The sequence below is a fragment of the Misgurnus anguillicaudatus genome, chromosome 1, assembly GCF_027580225.2.
Source record: "Misgurnus anguillicaudatus chromosome 1, ASM2758022v2, whole genome shotgun sequence".
Classification (NCBI taxonomy): domain Eukaryota; kingdom Metazoa; phylum Chordata; class Actinopteri; order Cypriniformes; family Cobitidae; genus Misgurnus; species Misgurnus anguillicaudatus.
The window spans coordinates 12,935,619-12,953,870 of NC_073337.2; the positions used below are offsets into that span (position 1 = coordinate 12,935,619).

At 35.2% G+C, this 18,252-nt stretch overlaps 1 protein-coding gene across 1 annotated transcript; it reads left to right on the forward strand.

Moving 5' to 3' along the window:
- The first annotated feature begins 153 nt into the window (after window positions 1–153).
- On the forward strand, window positions 154–18,081 carry slco1d1 (solute carrier organic anion transporter family, member 1D1). Its single transcript, XM_073866619.1, has 15 exons — window positions 154–299; window positions 1,136–1,189; window positions 4,577–4,718; window positions 5,012–5,144; window positions 5,647–5,768; window positions 7,042–7,188; window positions 7,489–7,587; window positions 9,268–9,517; window positions 9,603–9,769; window positions 11,213–11,435; window positions 11,493–11,658; window positions 12,019–12,203; window positions 14,224–14,288; window positions 14,372–14,489; window positions 16,442–18,081. Exons 1-15 carry the CDS (start codon window positions 177–179, stop codon window positions 16,659–16,661), a joined length of 2,214 nt encoding a protein of 737 aa, XP_073722720.1. The 5' UTR covers window positions 154–176; the 3' UTR covers window positions 16,662–18,081.
- The last annotated feature ends 171 nt before the right edge of the window (window positions 18,082–18,252 follow it).

Sequence of the window (18,252 nt, forward strand, 5' to 3'; positions counted from 1 at the left end):
TGGCTTTTCCTTTAAACTTTTAAATGTTTTGCAATCATACAGAGATTTTGAACTGGAGTAAAAGGTGATTTCTCAGTACAGCCTTTGCGGTGAAAGCCCTGACTGTCACTGTGTTAGAGAGCATGTTTGTTTGTCTGGTGTGTCTTCTATAAGTGATCTTTTGACATAATCAGCAAATGGTCATGACTGTTTGGTTACTGATTAGATTAAATGTTATAACATCGAATGATAAGGCTTCACCTGTGAGCAAAGTCTCTTCACCTTCCATTCATTTTGAGGGGAACAGACACACAGCACAGGTACAGTTGAGCTCTCTTTATATATTACCGTATATATCAAGTCTCTTGTTTTTTGGTTAAAATGTCTTCATCTTTTTAATACCTTCTTTTATGGATCATTTGTGTAATTTGATTAATTATCTTCCTGATATATGATTTATTCCCAATTTAGCAAAAACTTTATGGGGTAAGTTGTCACAGTGGGAAATGCAAACAACCTGGCTTTATTGCAAAACAGTTAAACAATTAAGAAATGTCTTTATCAGGCTTTATGAGGTGCCCAAAAAATGTAAACAATAACTACTAACAATTTTTGCATACAATTAAACAATAAAATCCTAGCTTTTGCAGAGGTAAATTGCCTCAATAAACTTTTGGTTTCTACTGTAATACAATGCTCTACCAATTTAGCTACAGGTATGCTATTGAAATTCATTTATTAACCGTTAATTAGACATTAAAACGTACAGTTACAGAGACACTTGTGATAACTTCTCACTGTGACAACTAGCCCCAGCTCCCCCAGACTCTTTGGTTTTGAAGAAGCATCAAACAATTCAATGGGTTGTTTAAGAAATCCCTTAGCTCCTCACCTCACGTTGCATTGTTTATGTTGGTTTGATGCTGAGGACAATGTTTGTCTACGATTAGAAAACTTTGATTTTTTTCTAAACACCCTTCCTCTTGCAGGAAATGTGGTGCAATTTCCAAACTCCCCTCTCAGCTCCACCCGTACGGGTCTTTTCCCCTCATATGATGTTTTCTTATTCCCGTGAACAATGGATTCTGGAAAAATGCTGTTTGCTGTGATGTTCTGCACTTTTGAATAATCTCTCATTTGTGTCGTTTGCTTTCAGGGCATCATGAGTGTGGAAAAGAAGGCACGCGAGCCATGCTGCTCCAAATTAAAGGTAATTATGCATTGTTTTCTTTAGCTTCCTTTTGAGCTGATAACAGTCCATTTAATCCCATCTGTAGATCTATAGTGCAGTTCTCTTTTTGATGAGATTTAGTTTAGCTCCAAACAGTATTTGTGCATGTACTCTACAAATTAAAAATGCATGAATGTTCTTAAATTTGATGGCAATTTGTATTCATTTTAGATAGCCCAAGTGCACATTTCAATCAAAACATAAAAGGAAGTGTGTTAAAACTTTTAGTTATAGTTTAATTGGGTGATTCTCACGAAAACTTGGTTTTAAAAATGTCAAGCATGAAAATGTAAAAATTGCATTGCATTGAAAAACAAAGTCTGGAGTAAATGGGAACATTAATTTAAAAACTTTTACTTATCATTTAACACTTTTTGTAACATAATTTTAAAAATTAAACTTAAAAAATCTCATTACCGCAACAGTCAGAAAACATCAACACTGACATATTTTCAAAATGACATGACAAACCTGAAAGAACATAATTTGGAGATTCTGCACATGCATTTAAAATCAAAGTATTATGCTTCTATTAATTAAATTAACATTTAATAAGCATCTGTTGCTGTAATGATAATCAAAATGTCGTGTAAGCATTCTGACAAGATAATATTTCAAAAATGATCTTACCTGGTAGCCATCTTGAAGTAACTGGTCCATGTGCTGGTCACTCAAAATCAAACTTTATTAAAATTCTGTATGTGTGCTTAAACTGTTCTCAAAAAGTGTGCGGAGGATGAGAACATCAGGCATGGACACATCATTTTCCTAATTTTTCTTCATTATTATTATACATGAATGTTCAGTAAATATTTTTTCTGTCATCTAAAGTAGTCTAGCAAAACATCCATTTATTTTTTTCTTAATATTTTTGTGTTAATTTGATTAAATTACAACATAACGCATGTTCAAACACAGCCGGACACATTGCGGTAATGAGAATTTCAGCAGAAAATGAGATAAAATTTACAATCACACATTGTGCAAGGTAGAACACAGTATTGTGTTAATTCTGATGCTTTTTAATGTTACTATATTACACATTTTAAAGCTTAAAAATCATTAGTGCCATAGTGTTTCAATGGTTTCGTGAGAATCACCCAATTGTTATGGTAAAACAGATACAGTATATTGTTATTATAAAGTATTTGGACACTTTTTGAATATCAGACAATAGTGGTACATTGTTCGTGTGATGAACTACACCTGTTCCTAGGACACCTGTGTAAACATGAGAGTGACTTCATACAGTATATCCGAAAAATCTAAAAAGTAAAATGCAGATGCCACTTGTTGGTTTGCCATTGCATTTTTAACGTGTGGCTTAAGCATCAAAAACCATTTTGGTGCAATGTATGTTTTGAGTTTGGATGTGCTAACAAATATAAGGCCTAGTCTACTTTTAGCATTTATCTTAAGTAAAAAAATTACAAAAACATAAATCAAGCACAGCAATACTCTACTAGTCTGCTATAGTATCTATGTGAGGTCACTGGGGCAAGGTTAGAGTTTTATGGGCTTGTTGATGATTAGTTTCTTTGTGTCTGGTTAAATAATAATATAATTAAATATAACAATGTATGACTTCTGACACAAACTATTGCATAAAGTCTTTAATAATTCATCTTTTAAATGTTGAAGTTATTTATTGCTGTTCGTTCCACTGCACTGCTTCTCCTTTCAACAAAGTATTTTGTCGGTATAATGACACAGTGACTGAATAATATAATATAGTATTTATATGATACTCCAAGACTGACATAAACCACATGCAAAAGGTATTATCTGCTCTGGTATTTTTATTAGTGTTTGCTAAGGCTGTTACTTATTGTTTATGAACTTAAAAATATGAACAATAACATTTTAGTGTGCCAAGATTTTTTTTGACGTACACCCAATAAAGTAAACAAATAAAACAAAATAAACTAACTTTAGATTCTAGAATCTAGATGGTTTGACATTATGTGGGGAAAATATAAATGTGCCAACATATTAATTTGTTTCAAAATGACAATTGTAATATAATGTAATTTTAATTACTAATAAGAACACACAATGTGAGCCAAGGTGGAAAGTGCTTCACTTTTAATAATAAAGGTGCTTTAAAGGTTTTTCACAGCGATGCCATAAACTGTCAGAAAAAAAACTATACAAAGCAGGGCCCAGTTTCCCAAAATGTTCTTATCGCTAAGTAGTTCTTAACTTATTCCTTAACATCTCTCTTAACCCAATGGCACGATTCCCTACACATTTGTACGCTAAGTATAGACGTTTCAGCGGATGCACGTGATACACGTCTGGATCCGAACTTTACTTCCGGTTTCGTTTTTTTTATGGTCTGACTAGTTGCTAAACTGATCTCTTGAACAAATGCCTCGTCAAAAATAACAAATATTTTGGTTTTCTAGGTAATCTATGTGTTGGTTTTTTGCTTGTTATATAAATAAACTATGTTTAAAGAACTTTGCTGTTATTTATTCTTAGCGGAGTTTACGGGAAGTTACGTGCGGACCGCGACAGCCGCACGCATATGCACAAAGTTAAATCCCGCGAGTAATACCGTATTAATACTGTATTACTGTATCTTAAGGATCTATTGTGTACCTTTAAAGGTACAGTTACCCTGTAACTGTTTTGTACCCCTATAATTTAACATACACAATATGCCCTTAGTATATAATACTATAGTACCCCTATAGTACCCCAAAATCTGTTGTATAAAGGTACTAAAATAAACCTGTAAGGGTACCACACTGGTTCTTTTATGTCATTGTGCATTTTATTTATTTATTTTGTTATCAGAAATGTGGAACTATTTTGAACAAAAAAAGATTTTTGTGTGTATGACACAAGATTAGTCATGGCATTGAATTTACATTGACATATTGATGCACTACACCAATGATGCTTTTCCATTGCATGATATGGCTCGGTTTGACTCACTTTTGGGGGTTTTCCACTGTGTACAATACCTTGTACCTGGTACTTTCTTAGCACCACCTTGAGAGAGGTTCTAAACGAATCATAACGATACTAAAATGTGATGTGTAAACAATTCAGATCACTGATTGATCAGAGCGAAGCATCACTACATGCATCATTATTAAATGTATGATTAGCTTACCTGTATTCACCATTGAGCAAACAACAAGTAATGTCGTCATCTAGCTTTGTTATACAAGATCCCAAAAGTTCCCGGTACTAAACTGCAGTGAAAAAAACAAACCGAGCCAAAGTAAAGCCAGCTGAGCTGAACCGCATCGTGCCGAGCTGCGTCGTACAACGCAATGGAAAAGCACAATCACTTCTGAATTTTTTGTTACTTGAAATGACAACAAAATGTGTGTGTGTTGTTCACCCCCTCAGATGTTTCTGGTTGCCATGTCCGTTGTGTACTTTGCCAAAGCGTTTCAAGGCAGCTATATGAAAAGCTCCATCACTCAGATCGAGAGACGCTTTGACATTCCCAGCTCGCTCATAGGCTTCATTGATGGAAGTTTTGAAATTGGTAAGAATTAAAATCACGTTTTGCCTGCATGTATGTCTGTATTCGATTCAAAATATTAAGTATAAAAATGTATTTACTGTCCAGTGAGTCAGTTCCCTTAAGATCACATACTATGATGTTCTCTGCAAATTACATTTAACAAAAAACAAATGTCTTAGAAAGTCATGTTTAGGTTAAAATACAGTTCTTCCTGTGGCTAAATTTTAGGAGCCACAAACTCTAATGCAGTAATAAAGTCTGTTCTGTTATATGGGCAATAATGAATGTCTGATATATTTGATTGTTCTTCTCAGGTAATCTGCTTGTAATAGCTTTTGTCAGTTACTTTGGCGCTAAGCTTCACAGACCGCGTCTTATAGGAGTTGGATGCTTAATTATGGCTCTGGGATCTTTAATAACAGCAATGCCACATTTCTTCCAAGGACTGTAAGTTAACGCTGAAAAATTAACTTTAATGATTGAATTTAGGGCTGTCAAAAGATTAATCACGATTAATCGCGATTAATCGCACACACACACACACATATATATATATATATATATATAAATATGTGTCTGTGTGTGTGTGTGTGTGCAATTAATCACGATTAATCATGTTTCTTTACATGTTTTATTTTGTATGCGATTAATCGCGATTAATCTTTTGACAGCCCTAATTGTATTATTTTACAGGGATCGTTTACCCCAAAATGAAAATTCTGTCAGTATTTACTCAACCTCATGTTGTTATTTTGTTAAACACAAACAGATATATTTTGATTATAGATGATAGTCACACCGTTTACAGTACCCATTAAGTTCCAATTGCGAGTACTGGTTTAAGTTAGAGTCTCCCAAGTGAATTTCTGCTAATTTAACACAAAATATGTTATTATAAAAGTAAATAAAACAAATTATAGGGAAAAAAATGTGTGTGTGTTGCCCACAGGTATAAATATGAGACAACAATTTCACATTCAACAACCAATGGAACAGAGAGTGCCCTGCCCTGCTTAGCCAATGGCAGTCTTACACAAGATAATGAACCTCCCACTGCGGAAAGTCAAGCTGGTAAGGTCTATCTATATACATATGAAGAGTTCAGATGCAAAACCCCCTAAGTGCGTCTGACATGTTTTCTTGTAAAATAGCATTAACCTCTTATGTTTAGGTTTAGTAATTTCACTTGAATGCCAGTGAGTATGTTTACATGCAAACTCTCACATCAATTATGCTTAATAAACTGAGAATGTGTGGGGTCATGTAAACATGTAAAATGGTTTTCTTTTATCGGGGAATGCCCTTAAACGGCAGGTAGTTTTTTGCTCATTACCCCAATTTCCTTAACAACTATTTTCCTTAACCGGCTTTCTCGCAGTTCGGTTATGTGCGCATGTCTCTGCGTGTGAAAGATAAACGTCACATGCCCAAAGTGCCGCATAAAAGTCTGATCAACCCTCGCTGGGTCACCTGAGTGAGAATGTATGACGTTAAAAGACCCGATACGCCCTATGAACCTAGAAATATCCTTGTAGATGTGTCCCAAAAGAACAAATTGTTCAGCACTATAAAATAGCTGTGTTACAGTTAAACCTGCATTAGTTTTTGCCCCGCTCACCCCTACTGTACAGTACTGTGCAAAAGTCTTAGGCCTCCATGCCACCATTAGATTTGTTGTTTTTGCAATTGTACTGATCATATATAATTGTTTCTCAGTCTATTTATTATAATACAACCAGAAAATACAGGAAATGTGTATGTAGTATTAAAAACTGTTTAAAAGTATAAGCTGAAGTGTCAAGTATTTAGTGTAAACTCTCCTTTCACTTAAGCAATAGCAGGCAGCTGCAGGATCTCTTAATCCGAAATGAAATTAAATCCTAATTTCTAATTCTAATTAAATGACTTCAGGACTTCAGTCTCCTCAAAAAAGCTCAAGATGTGTTTTGTGCCAAGAGAGGTCACACTAAATACTGACTGATGCCTGAAGAAGACATTTAGTTCTGAAAATTCTTTTGTTTTTAATTTTGTGTACATATTTCTTGTATTTTCAGTTTGTATTTGAATAAAAAAAGGTAAACACAGTACACAGTACTGTATATACAGTGTCCACACATATATTAATTATACGAATGGTGTGACATTAAATTAAAAAAGAAAACGTTTGGCTTGTAATATGATTTTACTACCCACAACACAACAACACTGTCCTGTCACACTAGATTGCTAATGTAGCTTCTCATGTATCTACTTCTTTGATGTGCCTTAAATGTAACCGAGACTTTTTTTGCTTGTCTAGAGTCGTGTCTGTAGTTGTCTGATTGTTGTGTTTTCGGTCTTGCAGAGTGTGAGAAAGCTGCCGGTTCATCCTTATGGGTCTATGTCTTTCTCGGGAACATGCTTCGTGGGATCGGAGAGACGCCTGTCATGCCTCTTGGGTTGTCCTACTTAGATGACTTCTCAAGAGAGGAAAACACCGCTTTTTACCTGGGTATGATTGATAACTTCTTTAAAATACTACATTACAGTTCTCCCACACATTTAAGTCATATAACAACCTGGTAGTTACATTATAACCCCTGGTCAGTTTAACTAATGTGTAATCTTGGGCGATTAGCATAGACTGCTATATGTTTTTTACACACCATTAATTCCAACTAAATTACATAATTGAATGAATTTCAATAAAGTTTTTGCTTTTCAGCTGTATTGCTTACTATATTAATTTACAATGTGTTTGTGGTTATATAAACAGTCGGACAATGATATTTTACTCCCTTGTTCTTTTCAGCTTGCATTCAGACTGTGGGAATTATAGGGCCCATGTTTGGATTTATGCTGGGTTCTTTCTGTGCCAAACTTTATGTGGACATCGGAGCAGTGGACTTAGGTAACACTCTTTCAGCGGACTTTAACCAATCGGATTCTTTACCGGTATTTGCATGTTTGGCCACTGAGGACGGCAATCCTATTTTTGTTTGCTTTTTGACTTGAACTGATAAAGACTCTTATTTAAATGTATGCTTGCATCACTGCACGGGTTTCCCACTCTGTTATCTCTTAAACACAGCATTAGTTCAAATACTTTTAATACTTTATATTTTATTTAAAGCCTCAAGCTTTGCATGTCGCTGTGAAACTGAACAAAACTTAGGATAAAAATTGATTAGGATAACAAACTGTTCCAGTAAAAAGTAAATAACAGTGACAAATATTCCCATTCATTCCTGCAGTTTTAAAGATGAACTTTATGATAGCCCTTAGTTTGCCCCACCAACACAGTAAAACATATTGTTATATGACCTCTGTTTTAAAAAGTTACATGGCTTTAAGATAAAGCATGACATATTTTCACCATTTAGGGGTTCAATCATTGCATTCAGGGTTATGGGTTACACCGTTTTATGGTAAAGCATATACAGGTATGTTATAAATTTTTAGTGTTGTCTGGGTAAAAAAATAACTTGACCTCTATATAACTCCTAACTGGGCCAGGTTTCCCAAAAGCATCGTAACTTAAGTAGCACTTGAAAAACATTGTAGATCTACGAGTGCTTTGAAATAATCGTTAATTCATAAGTGCAACCTCGTAAGGTCACCTGCAGGACAACCAGCAAATTGCACTCCTGCAATGACGATAATGTAATGTTTTAAATGTATATTTATTTATTGGGTTCTTCTTTGTTTATTTGTTTAAATTACTTTAATATAAATTCAAATGAGAAATCAAAATTAATGACTGAACATAAATAAATAAAAGAAGGAAAATGTATTTGCTACAATTTTGGTAAAAGTTGTTACTAGAAAATTGATAAATTGTTCCTACCAATTCTGCTATAATTCATCTACAGTAAAAAAAAAATTGAAGGGAAATCTGATTAAAGAAACCAGATAAATATTTACAGTACAGTGCAATAATCCATAATAATAAATAAACATAGATAATAAAAACAAATAATAATAATAATCGAAACTATAATATAAAATGCAGAAGGCATTTCGCAGTGGGATGAGTCCTAACTAAATATGGAAAATAATATTTCATTATGCACAAATTATTAAAACATTTAAAAAGTCATTGAACAATAATGAAAAATATTATACATTTTTTTAGTGCACATCGGCTGAAGATCATTAGCCTAAACAAGCTTCTGCTACAAATTCGAGTCATTCTATTGGTGACATTTCAGCACTTGATAAACGGATAGCGACTCGTAAGTAGGACTTAAAACCCAGCTGCGAGCGATCGTTTTATGTGCACCTTTGGGAAACGCATGTAAACTAACAACAAATGTTCGTTAAGTAGCTCGTAGAAAGCGCTTTTAAGTCCTATGATCGGGAAAAAGTCTGCATTGATACAACACATACAACACAGGACACATTTTTGTCAAAATAATAATAATAATAATAATAATAATAATTTCATGTGTAGTTCAGTCAGTGGAGCATTGTGTCAGCAGAACCAAGGTTGTGGGTTACATTTCTAGGGAACAAACATGCTAACATTGTGGCATATAGTAAAAATGATGACAAAAAATGCTGTAAATTGTATGTCTTCTTTCTTTATTAGATGCCATCACTATCAGCTATAAGGACTCGCGTTGGGTTGGCGCCTGGTGGCTGGGTTTTTTGATAACAGGTGTGGTGATGTTACTAGCCGGAATTCCCTTCTGGTTTCTTCCCAAGTCTCTTGTTAAGCAGGGTGAGACTGAAGCTGAAAAAAAATCTAATGCTCAAGAGGGTGAACAGGACACTTTCATTCCTGACAACAATAAAGACAGTTCCAAACCACCTGAGGTCTCCATGATGGCTCTGGCTAAAGATTTTGTTATTTTTTAAAGTTTATATGATTTGTTTGCAAAGGTACCATGACTCTGTTATACTACTAAATTCTTGATATTTTCTAGATTTTCTGCCATCGTTGAAGAAACTCTTCAGCAACTCAGTTTACATCCTCATCATATGCACATCTTTAGTGCAAGTGAATGGTTTTATAGGAATGATCACGTTTAAGCCAAAGTTCATGGAGCAAATCTATGGCCAATCAGCATCAAGAGCAATCTTTCTGATAGGTGGGTTTACCCTTTTTACTTACAGTTGTGATTTCCAGTTTGGTGTTGTCCATGATTTACAGTGAGGTCTTATAAACAACAAGATGATATTTGTGAACCACAAAACCAGATGTAACTCGCACGGGTATATTTGTAGAAAAAGCCAAAAATTGATTATTTATTCACAAATGTATATTTTTTTAATGCCAAAAATCATGAAGATATTCCTACCATAAATGTATCAAAACTTAATTTTTGTGAGAGGAGGCTGCAAAATCGCGAACAAAATTGATGAGAAACTTGATGAGATACATTTGGCACCTAAATGTGATTTTCTTAATATTTCGTTTTTTTCACCCTCAGATAGAAAACATGAGCTATAAATCTAAAATGCACATTGTTATTTCCCCAGGCTTGTAAAAGCAAATTAAAGGATTAGTCCATTTTCTTAAAAGAAAAATCCAGATAATTTACTCACCACCATGTCATCCAAAATGTTGATGTCTTTCTTTGTTCAGTCGAGAAGAATTTATGTTTTTTGAGGAAAACATTGCAGGATTTTTCTCATTTTAGTGGACTTTAATAGAGCCCAACATTTAACACTTAACGAAACATTTAACAGTATTTTTCAACTGAGTTTCAAAGGACTCTAAATGATCTCAAACGAGGCATAAGGGTCTTATCTAGCAAAACGATTGTCATTTTTGACAATAAAAATAAAAAATATGCACTTTTTAACCACAACTTCACGTCTAGTCCGGTCCTGTGATGCGCCAGCGTGACCTAACGCAAATGCGTAGTGACGTAGGGAGGTCACGTGTTACATATATAAAACGCACATTTGCGGACCATTGTAAACAATAAACTGACAAAAAGACATTAATTAGTATCATTCCACATACAACAACGTCGGAACGGTCCTATTTCAACACACTTGTAAACACTGGGGCGGAGTTTCGCGTTCGTCCTCTGTGACCTCTTGACGTCATGACATATTGCGTGGGGTCAGCTGGCGCATCACGACCGGACCTAGACGAGAAGTTGTGGTTCAAAAGTGCATATTTTTTATTTTTATTGTCAAAAATGACAATCGTTTCGCTAGATAAGACCCTTATGCCTCGTTTGGGATCGTTTAGAGTCCTTTGAAACTCCGTTGAAAAAAACTGTTAAGTGTTGAGTTAAGTATTAAATGTTGGGCTCTATTAAAGTCCATTAAAATGAGAAAAATCCTGCAATGTTTTCCAAAAAAAACACATAATTTCTTCTCGACTGAACAAAGAAAGTCATCAACATTTTGGATGACATGGTGGTGAGTAAATTATCTGGATTTTTTTTTTTAGAAAATGGACTATTCCTTTAAGCTGTGCAAAACTATCAATCCAAAACTATGTTTTACAAAACTATAATTCTACTTCAAATATACACAAATTCTTGTCTGAAAAAAATCATCTTTTGTCTTGCCAGGCATAATGAATCTACCAGCTGTTGCCTTAGGAATTATCACAGGAGGATTTGTAATGAAGAGGTACAAAATGAATGTTCTTGGAGCGGCCAAGATGGCCATCGGTGCCTCCATTCTTGCCTTTTGTTCTCTGCTGGTACAATATTTCCTGAAGTGTGATAATTCACAGGTGGCTGGACTTACAGTGTCCTATGAGGGAACTATAACCTTCCTAAAATGCATTGTGTTGATATTGTGTAGCGACTTTAGAGGTTAATGGACATAACAATGTATTTGTGACAGAACTCCAGCGCTGTCCTACCAGCAGGATACTTTGATCTCTCAGTGTAACATGGGCTGTTCCTGTTCTCTCAAGCACTGGGATCCCATCTGTTCCTCTAATGGCCTCACCTATGCCTCCCCCTGCCTTGCTGGCTGCCAGACCTCCACTGGGATTGGAAAGGACATGGTAAGCTATCCGTATACCTTTCCGACATACCCTTCCTTATGTAACCCACGTGATGGTATACTATGTACATCTGTTCTTACAGTATAGCGGTTATACGTAGACATAGCATTGGCTATAAGATTATTTTTAAAATAAGAAAATTCAGAATAACGAATGATAAGAGGTGAAGATACATTACATCTGTGCTTTAAAAAAATTTATGTTTTTAAAAGTATTTTAATGTGTGGAGTAGCAATAAGAACAAGGCAATATTGGATAATCACAAGGACTGAAACGTGAACACATTTGTTTTCCTACATTGTACATTTTTTTCTAAAGCAGGTATTTGTTTGGTAGCTAACAATCTCACTCTTTTTATAGGTTTTTCACAACTGCACCTGTATTCGAGAGTCACCTCTTGCCTACGCAAACATGTCAGCAGTGTTGGGCCAATGCTCCCGCAAGGCAGACTGCGACTTCATGTTTAAAATCTACATGGCTGTGTCAGTTATAGGCGCCTTTGTCTCTGCCTGTGGAGCCACACCAAGTTACATCATTTTACTCAGGTAATAAATGTACACAACATTGCAACAACGTACACTATATAAACAAAATTATTGGGACAACCGCTTCTAATCAACAGGTTCGACTACTTTTCATTTTTAGCAAAAGTCTTTTTTTTGACAAGACATTGCCCCTTTGCACAAAGCAAGGTTTGATTCAGTCTAGTGTGGAAGAACTTGACTGGTCTGAATAAAGCCCAAACCTAAACCCAAATGAACACCTTTGGCGTGACTTCACCCAAATCATCACCCAAACCCATCAATGACTTGAACACAGGGACATAAAATAAAATATGTATAAATATTTTTTTTCTTTTATGCAACATGAATACAAAAGCTTTGAAATAAATATATTTAACAAATATATTTTTTGGACATTTTTGTATATATACATATTTTTCTGATTTCTTTTGTATAATAAATTATTAGTAAATATATTGTTGCCATAAGAAAATGGCTCTCCTAGGGCATCACTATGAAGAAGTAGCACCTTTATTTTTATAAGTGTACCATAGTTGTAATGAGGGGGACATGGAAGCCGGTTAGAATCCAATTGCAGAAAGTTTATTAAAACAACATGACAAACGATCCAAATCAACAGGAAATAAAAGGGCAGGCAAGCAGATACTCCATATTCAGAAAACCGAAAGACAGTCCAACCAGGCAAAAAAGAAATCTCGAAAACAGGATTCTAAGGTCATAACAAGGAACATAGACATGAACAATAAACAGTATACAAAGGAACACTCAGTACAAAGATAAACTGACAATATTTCACAACCAAAACATAGAGAGAGCACGGCTGCATCCGAAACCCAATGCAGCTGACTCATTGCATGGCTGCCTCATTAGAGAATCACTACGGCAGCATGGCGGCAGCTCCGGGAAATGTATTTGGACAGCCTTCATAGGCAGCGTAACAGAATTCAGTTTGAAATATAAACAGAGAGCGTCTTCGTGATAACTAATCGAATATTTGCAAACTACAATACTAATTTCTCACTAGAAATGCAATCAAAATGTGTAAAAAGTTTAAATATTTACACTGAATTTGCGAATTCCTGCCTTGGAATGCTGCCTCCGAAGACAGCATTTCAGAGATTTCGGACACAGCCCAAGGCTTAAATATTCAACACGCAGGAAGGAAAAAGGAGAGGGTGTTTATAGTACAGCTTGGAAGAGAGTACCACCTGGTGGCAGGATGAATGTGCCAATGCATTACAATAGATTATACCACGTTTATTCTTATTGGTTGAAAAACTTTCAATGGGTATTAATTATTTTCTGTAAAACACACCTTTAACCTGTCCAATGTGATCAGAAACATTCAGCCATGAACTGTCAGAAAAAAGTTACAAAATTGTACCTTTTTATGTTGCGGGTGTGGTACCCTCAAATGTACATTTCTGTACCTTGGGTATACAACACATTGAAATGTTGTACATTTTTGTTGTACCTATTGTGTACCTTAACGGAACAATTTTGTACCAGTTAAATTTTAGGGATACAAGACAGTTATCTGTACCTTTAAAGGTACACAATAGATCCTTAAGATACAGTTATGGTGTATTATGGTATGTATACCTGTAAAGGTACAAAGCGGTACCTTAGGGTACCACCCCAGCGAGAGAGAGAGATACAGTTTTGTACCTTTTCTGCTGACAGTGTGTAGTTATTGATGCACATGTGAGTCACACCTGATACTAAAAGCAAAGGTTCACATACTTTGCCACTCACAGAAACGTAAAACTGACAATTTTCCTCATTGAATAAATAATCAGGTCTGATCATTTGGAGCTATACTTTATTTTACAATGTCCATCTTACTTTGTTAATACATTTAAGTACTGAGTAATAATAATTAACAACATGTACTTAGGGTTAGGGTTTGGGGTTTGTTGTATGTAATTATGCATTTATTACCTTTAGTACTATAGTAATTACATGTATTGTGTAAAAATACATGTATTGTGTACATGATTTTAAGTATGCTTGAATAAATGCATGTTCTCATGCTTTTTAGATCAATAAACCCTGAACTAAAGTCTTTGGCTCTTGGAATACAGACTTTGATTGTTCGAACTCTGGGTAAGAGGATTTACTTTGTAATTGATTTCAACACAAGCTTTTAAATACCAGAATGTTGTAGCTGATATGAGAAACTTTTCTAGGTGGAATCCCTCCTCCCATTTATTTCGGAGCCTTGATTGACAAAACGTGTCTGAAATGGGGCATAAAAAGATGCGGAGGTCAAGGGGCGTGCCGCATTTATGACTCGGATGCCTTCAGGTTAGTGAAACTACAACACTGTAAAAAATACTTTGCTGCCTTAAAAATTTTTGTTAAATCAACTCAGATTTACAAGTCATGTCAACAGAGATGAGTTGTCACAGCTTATAAAATATAGTTGAGAAAAGTCAACTTAATTTTATAAGTTATAACAACTCACCTGTAGTTATAACAACATCTCTAGTCAAGATAAATAAAAGTAAGTTAAAGTGACTTGTAAATCTGAGCCCCTAAGGTGACATTGGAGTAAAAAATCAAAAGTTTAGTTTCACGAAACCTTCATGTGCAGAATTTCCAAAACCTTCATGTGCAGAAAAAATTCCTTCACTGTAAAAAATACTTTGCTGCCTTCAATTTTTTGTTGAATCAACTTGGATTTAAACACAGAGCCCCTAAGGGGACATGGAGCAAAAGAAACTATCGCGTGTGCTCACGTGAAACTATTGCGCACGCACGTGAAACTATCGCGCACGCACGTGAAACTATCGCGCACGTACGTGAAACTATCATGCGTGAGCACGCGAAACTAAGCGCGGGAGCACGCAAAACTAAACGCGGTAGTTCACGTGAGCACGCAAAAGTTTCACGTGAGCACACAAAAGTTTCACGTGCGCACGCGATAGTTTCACGTGCGCACACGAAAGTAAACTATATTTAATTTTTGCTCCATGTCCCCTTAGGGGCTCCGTATAAATCCAAGTTCATTCAACAAAAAATGTTAAGGCAGCAAAGTATTTTTTACAGTGAAGGAATATTTTTAAACAATTAAATATAAAATGCAAACCCAGCAGTTCTGCTTAAAAAAAAACTTAATGCAGTTAGAAGCACATTGTTTCCTTCGACTAATATGGCAACTAGCCAGGAATGTGAATCGTTTGTTTTAAATAATATAATATAGGTCAGGTACACAGCAGGGTTATGTGAAGTTTGTCTAGTAATATTTATGGAACATGTATTTTGTTTGCAGCCACATCTTTGTTATTGAGACATTATTTGAAAATCAATAAAGAATAAAGGTACGATAGCTGTCAGGGACGGTACCCTTTTAAAAAGTACACCTTTAGTGTATATTAGTACACCAGTGGGAGATATTGGTACCTTAAGGATACCTATTTCAGCCCAGTCTCACGAAATTTCGTTATATAGTCACGTATTTTTTTTATTCTTTTTTCGTGCTATTATCACGAAATTTCGTGTTTTTTCGTGATCGTATAACGAATTCTTGTTTTCGTGTGATTAGGATTCGTAGGGTTAGATTTACATAAAATGATATCCCTAACCAAACCCAACTCTAACCCTAACGCCAGGTGACATATAAAAAAATAAATCAGAAAAAATAGTATAGATCAATATATAAAGTGACATTCTAATGCAAGCACCAAATCTAACCCTAAACCGAAGCGACAATGGTTTAAAAATACGACAAAACAGTCGAGTAACCAATACGTGATAATCACACGAAAACAGGAATTCGTTATATGATCACGAAAAAACACGAAATTTTGTGATAATAGCACAAAAAAAGAATTTAAAAAAATACGTGACTATATCACGAAACTTTGTGAGACTGGGTAGCCTATTTGTACCTAAATGCTACGGCCTTATTAAAGGGTACCTTCCTAGTGTCAGCTTTTGTACCTTTATTTCTGAAAGTCTACCCAGCCCGATTTCACGAGAATTTGTATGTATTTTAAGAGGTGGCTAATTACTACAAAGTGAATAATAAAAAACAATAATGAAACCCCAGCATCACAGTGGCAAAAGCAAATTAGAATTACAAAAATGTACTCATGCGGTCATATGAATTAATACGAATTAGCCACCTCGTAAAATACATACAAATTGCCATAAGGTAGCATTAGTGTACCACACACAGATACAGACATGAAACAAATTATTTTAGGCAAACAAAGAAGATAACAAAGGTATAATATATATATTTTGCACCACAGAAATACTTTCCTGGGTCTTGTTTATGGCCTGTACGCTGTATCCTACCTGTTATGGGGGCTCCTGTTCAACAGACTGTCTCGTCGTCAAAAGAAACTGGATTTAAAGCAACAACTAAAAGCATCCAATCAGGACGGCACTGTAACCACTAATGGTAGTGGAAATGCCCCATCTGCTATCGTAAAATGCAGTGAAAATCCCGACCAGGAGACCACCATCTGAAATTACGCATCCAAACTTCTCAAACGTGTCTTATCTACCAAAGAAATGGCTATTTGGTGAGGTTATGGTTAAGAAATTGTGTTAATTTGTCCATTTATTATCAAGCATTTGAGATGGTAGAAATGTATTAGATGCAGGTTGAACTTTGCTACAGGCCAAGTTTAAACTTATTCACATCAAACCCAATAACTCTAAACCAAACTGAAAACCAAAAACTATAAAAGCATTTGTTTACGCAGTGTTTATACATCTAGGTTTGTATCGTGTGGTTCTTCACACCAGAACATTGTTACACAGGAACATTGTTATACTGTCAGGTCATTGTGAAATTCTTATATCATGAATATAGGGGAGACTGTGGAGTGTTGTAACATATTTTTGTGTTTCTGTAACCCAGTATTGTTTTTGCACTTATGTGTCTCTTAATTCAAAACACTAAATAAAAGTTGACACAAATTCAGAAAAACGTTTAGGCACTACGGCTACGTTCCCACTGCAGGCGAAAATCCGTTTTTTTCCCACCCAAATGTGACCCATATCTGATTTTCTTATGACAGTCTGAACAGCACAAATCGGTTATTTTTGTTCAAATCAGACACAGGCCACTTTCATATGTGTTCCTGAATCGGATACATATCTGATGTGTTGCAATGCGACTTTCAGTCTGAACGGCCATGTTTTTTTCCGCAAACACAGTACACTGCATCTGACATCATGACGTTTTCTGCGCATGAGGGTAACTTTAGGGCCGTATAGAATTCGCAAATGAGACTGATGGCAGTCGCTTTTATATAATATTGTGGACAACAGCGCAAAATATCTGATTTCTGCAAAAAAATCTGAACTGAGCATTAAGACCTGCAGTGTGAACAAAGCCTTAGTCGTGATGGTTTGGGTTGGGTAAGGGGGTAGGGATTGCATTACGAGGTCCTCAGAGAGATGGCTGTAGTAATGTGTTTGTGTTTTTGTTAAACTAGGACTATACACTGTACTATGTTGTGTACACATTGTGGGTCCAGTAAAAGTACATTGGACAGTATTGTTACAACCCTCCCTGTGTGTGTTGCCATAATTTTTCTACTTTTATTTTTTAACATGTACATATAAAGTTAGTGTGGATGTTACATATGAAATTAAACAGGAAAAAATTGCAGATCAAATAAGCCTTCACGATACTGTAAAGAAATCTTTATTTATGACTTCTACAGTCACCTCAGGAGATTGGTGGTCATGTACAATAGTGATTTCACACCTGTATCTATTTTCTAAGGATATATAATAAAAAAAAACGAGGTTGCATATGTCTTGTCATTTTTATGCATTGCACTGTTTTGTACATTTCTGGATTGAATCTCACATTTGTGCATGTAAATGGACTGTATGTTATGACATGGAACCAAATAAATTGAGCTTTAATCTATTGAAATCTATTTTCACAGATCAGTTTTGATAGCTAGTGATCACTTTTATCCATTTTGCTTGGATTAAGTGTTGTGTGATACGGGAGAATGCATAATGTGCACTGTACATTACTATTGAGAATAGACTTTTGCGAAAACTGTGCCAATATCCTCAAGTCTTATATTAAAAT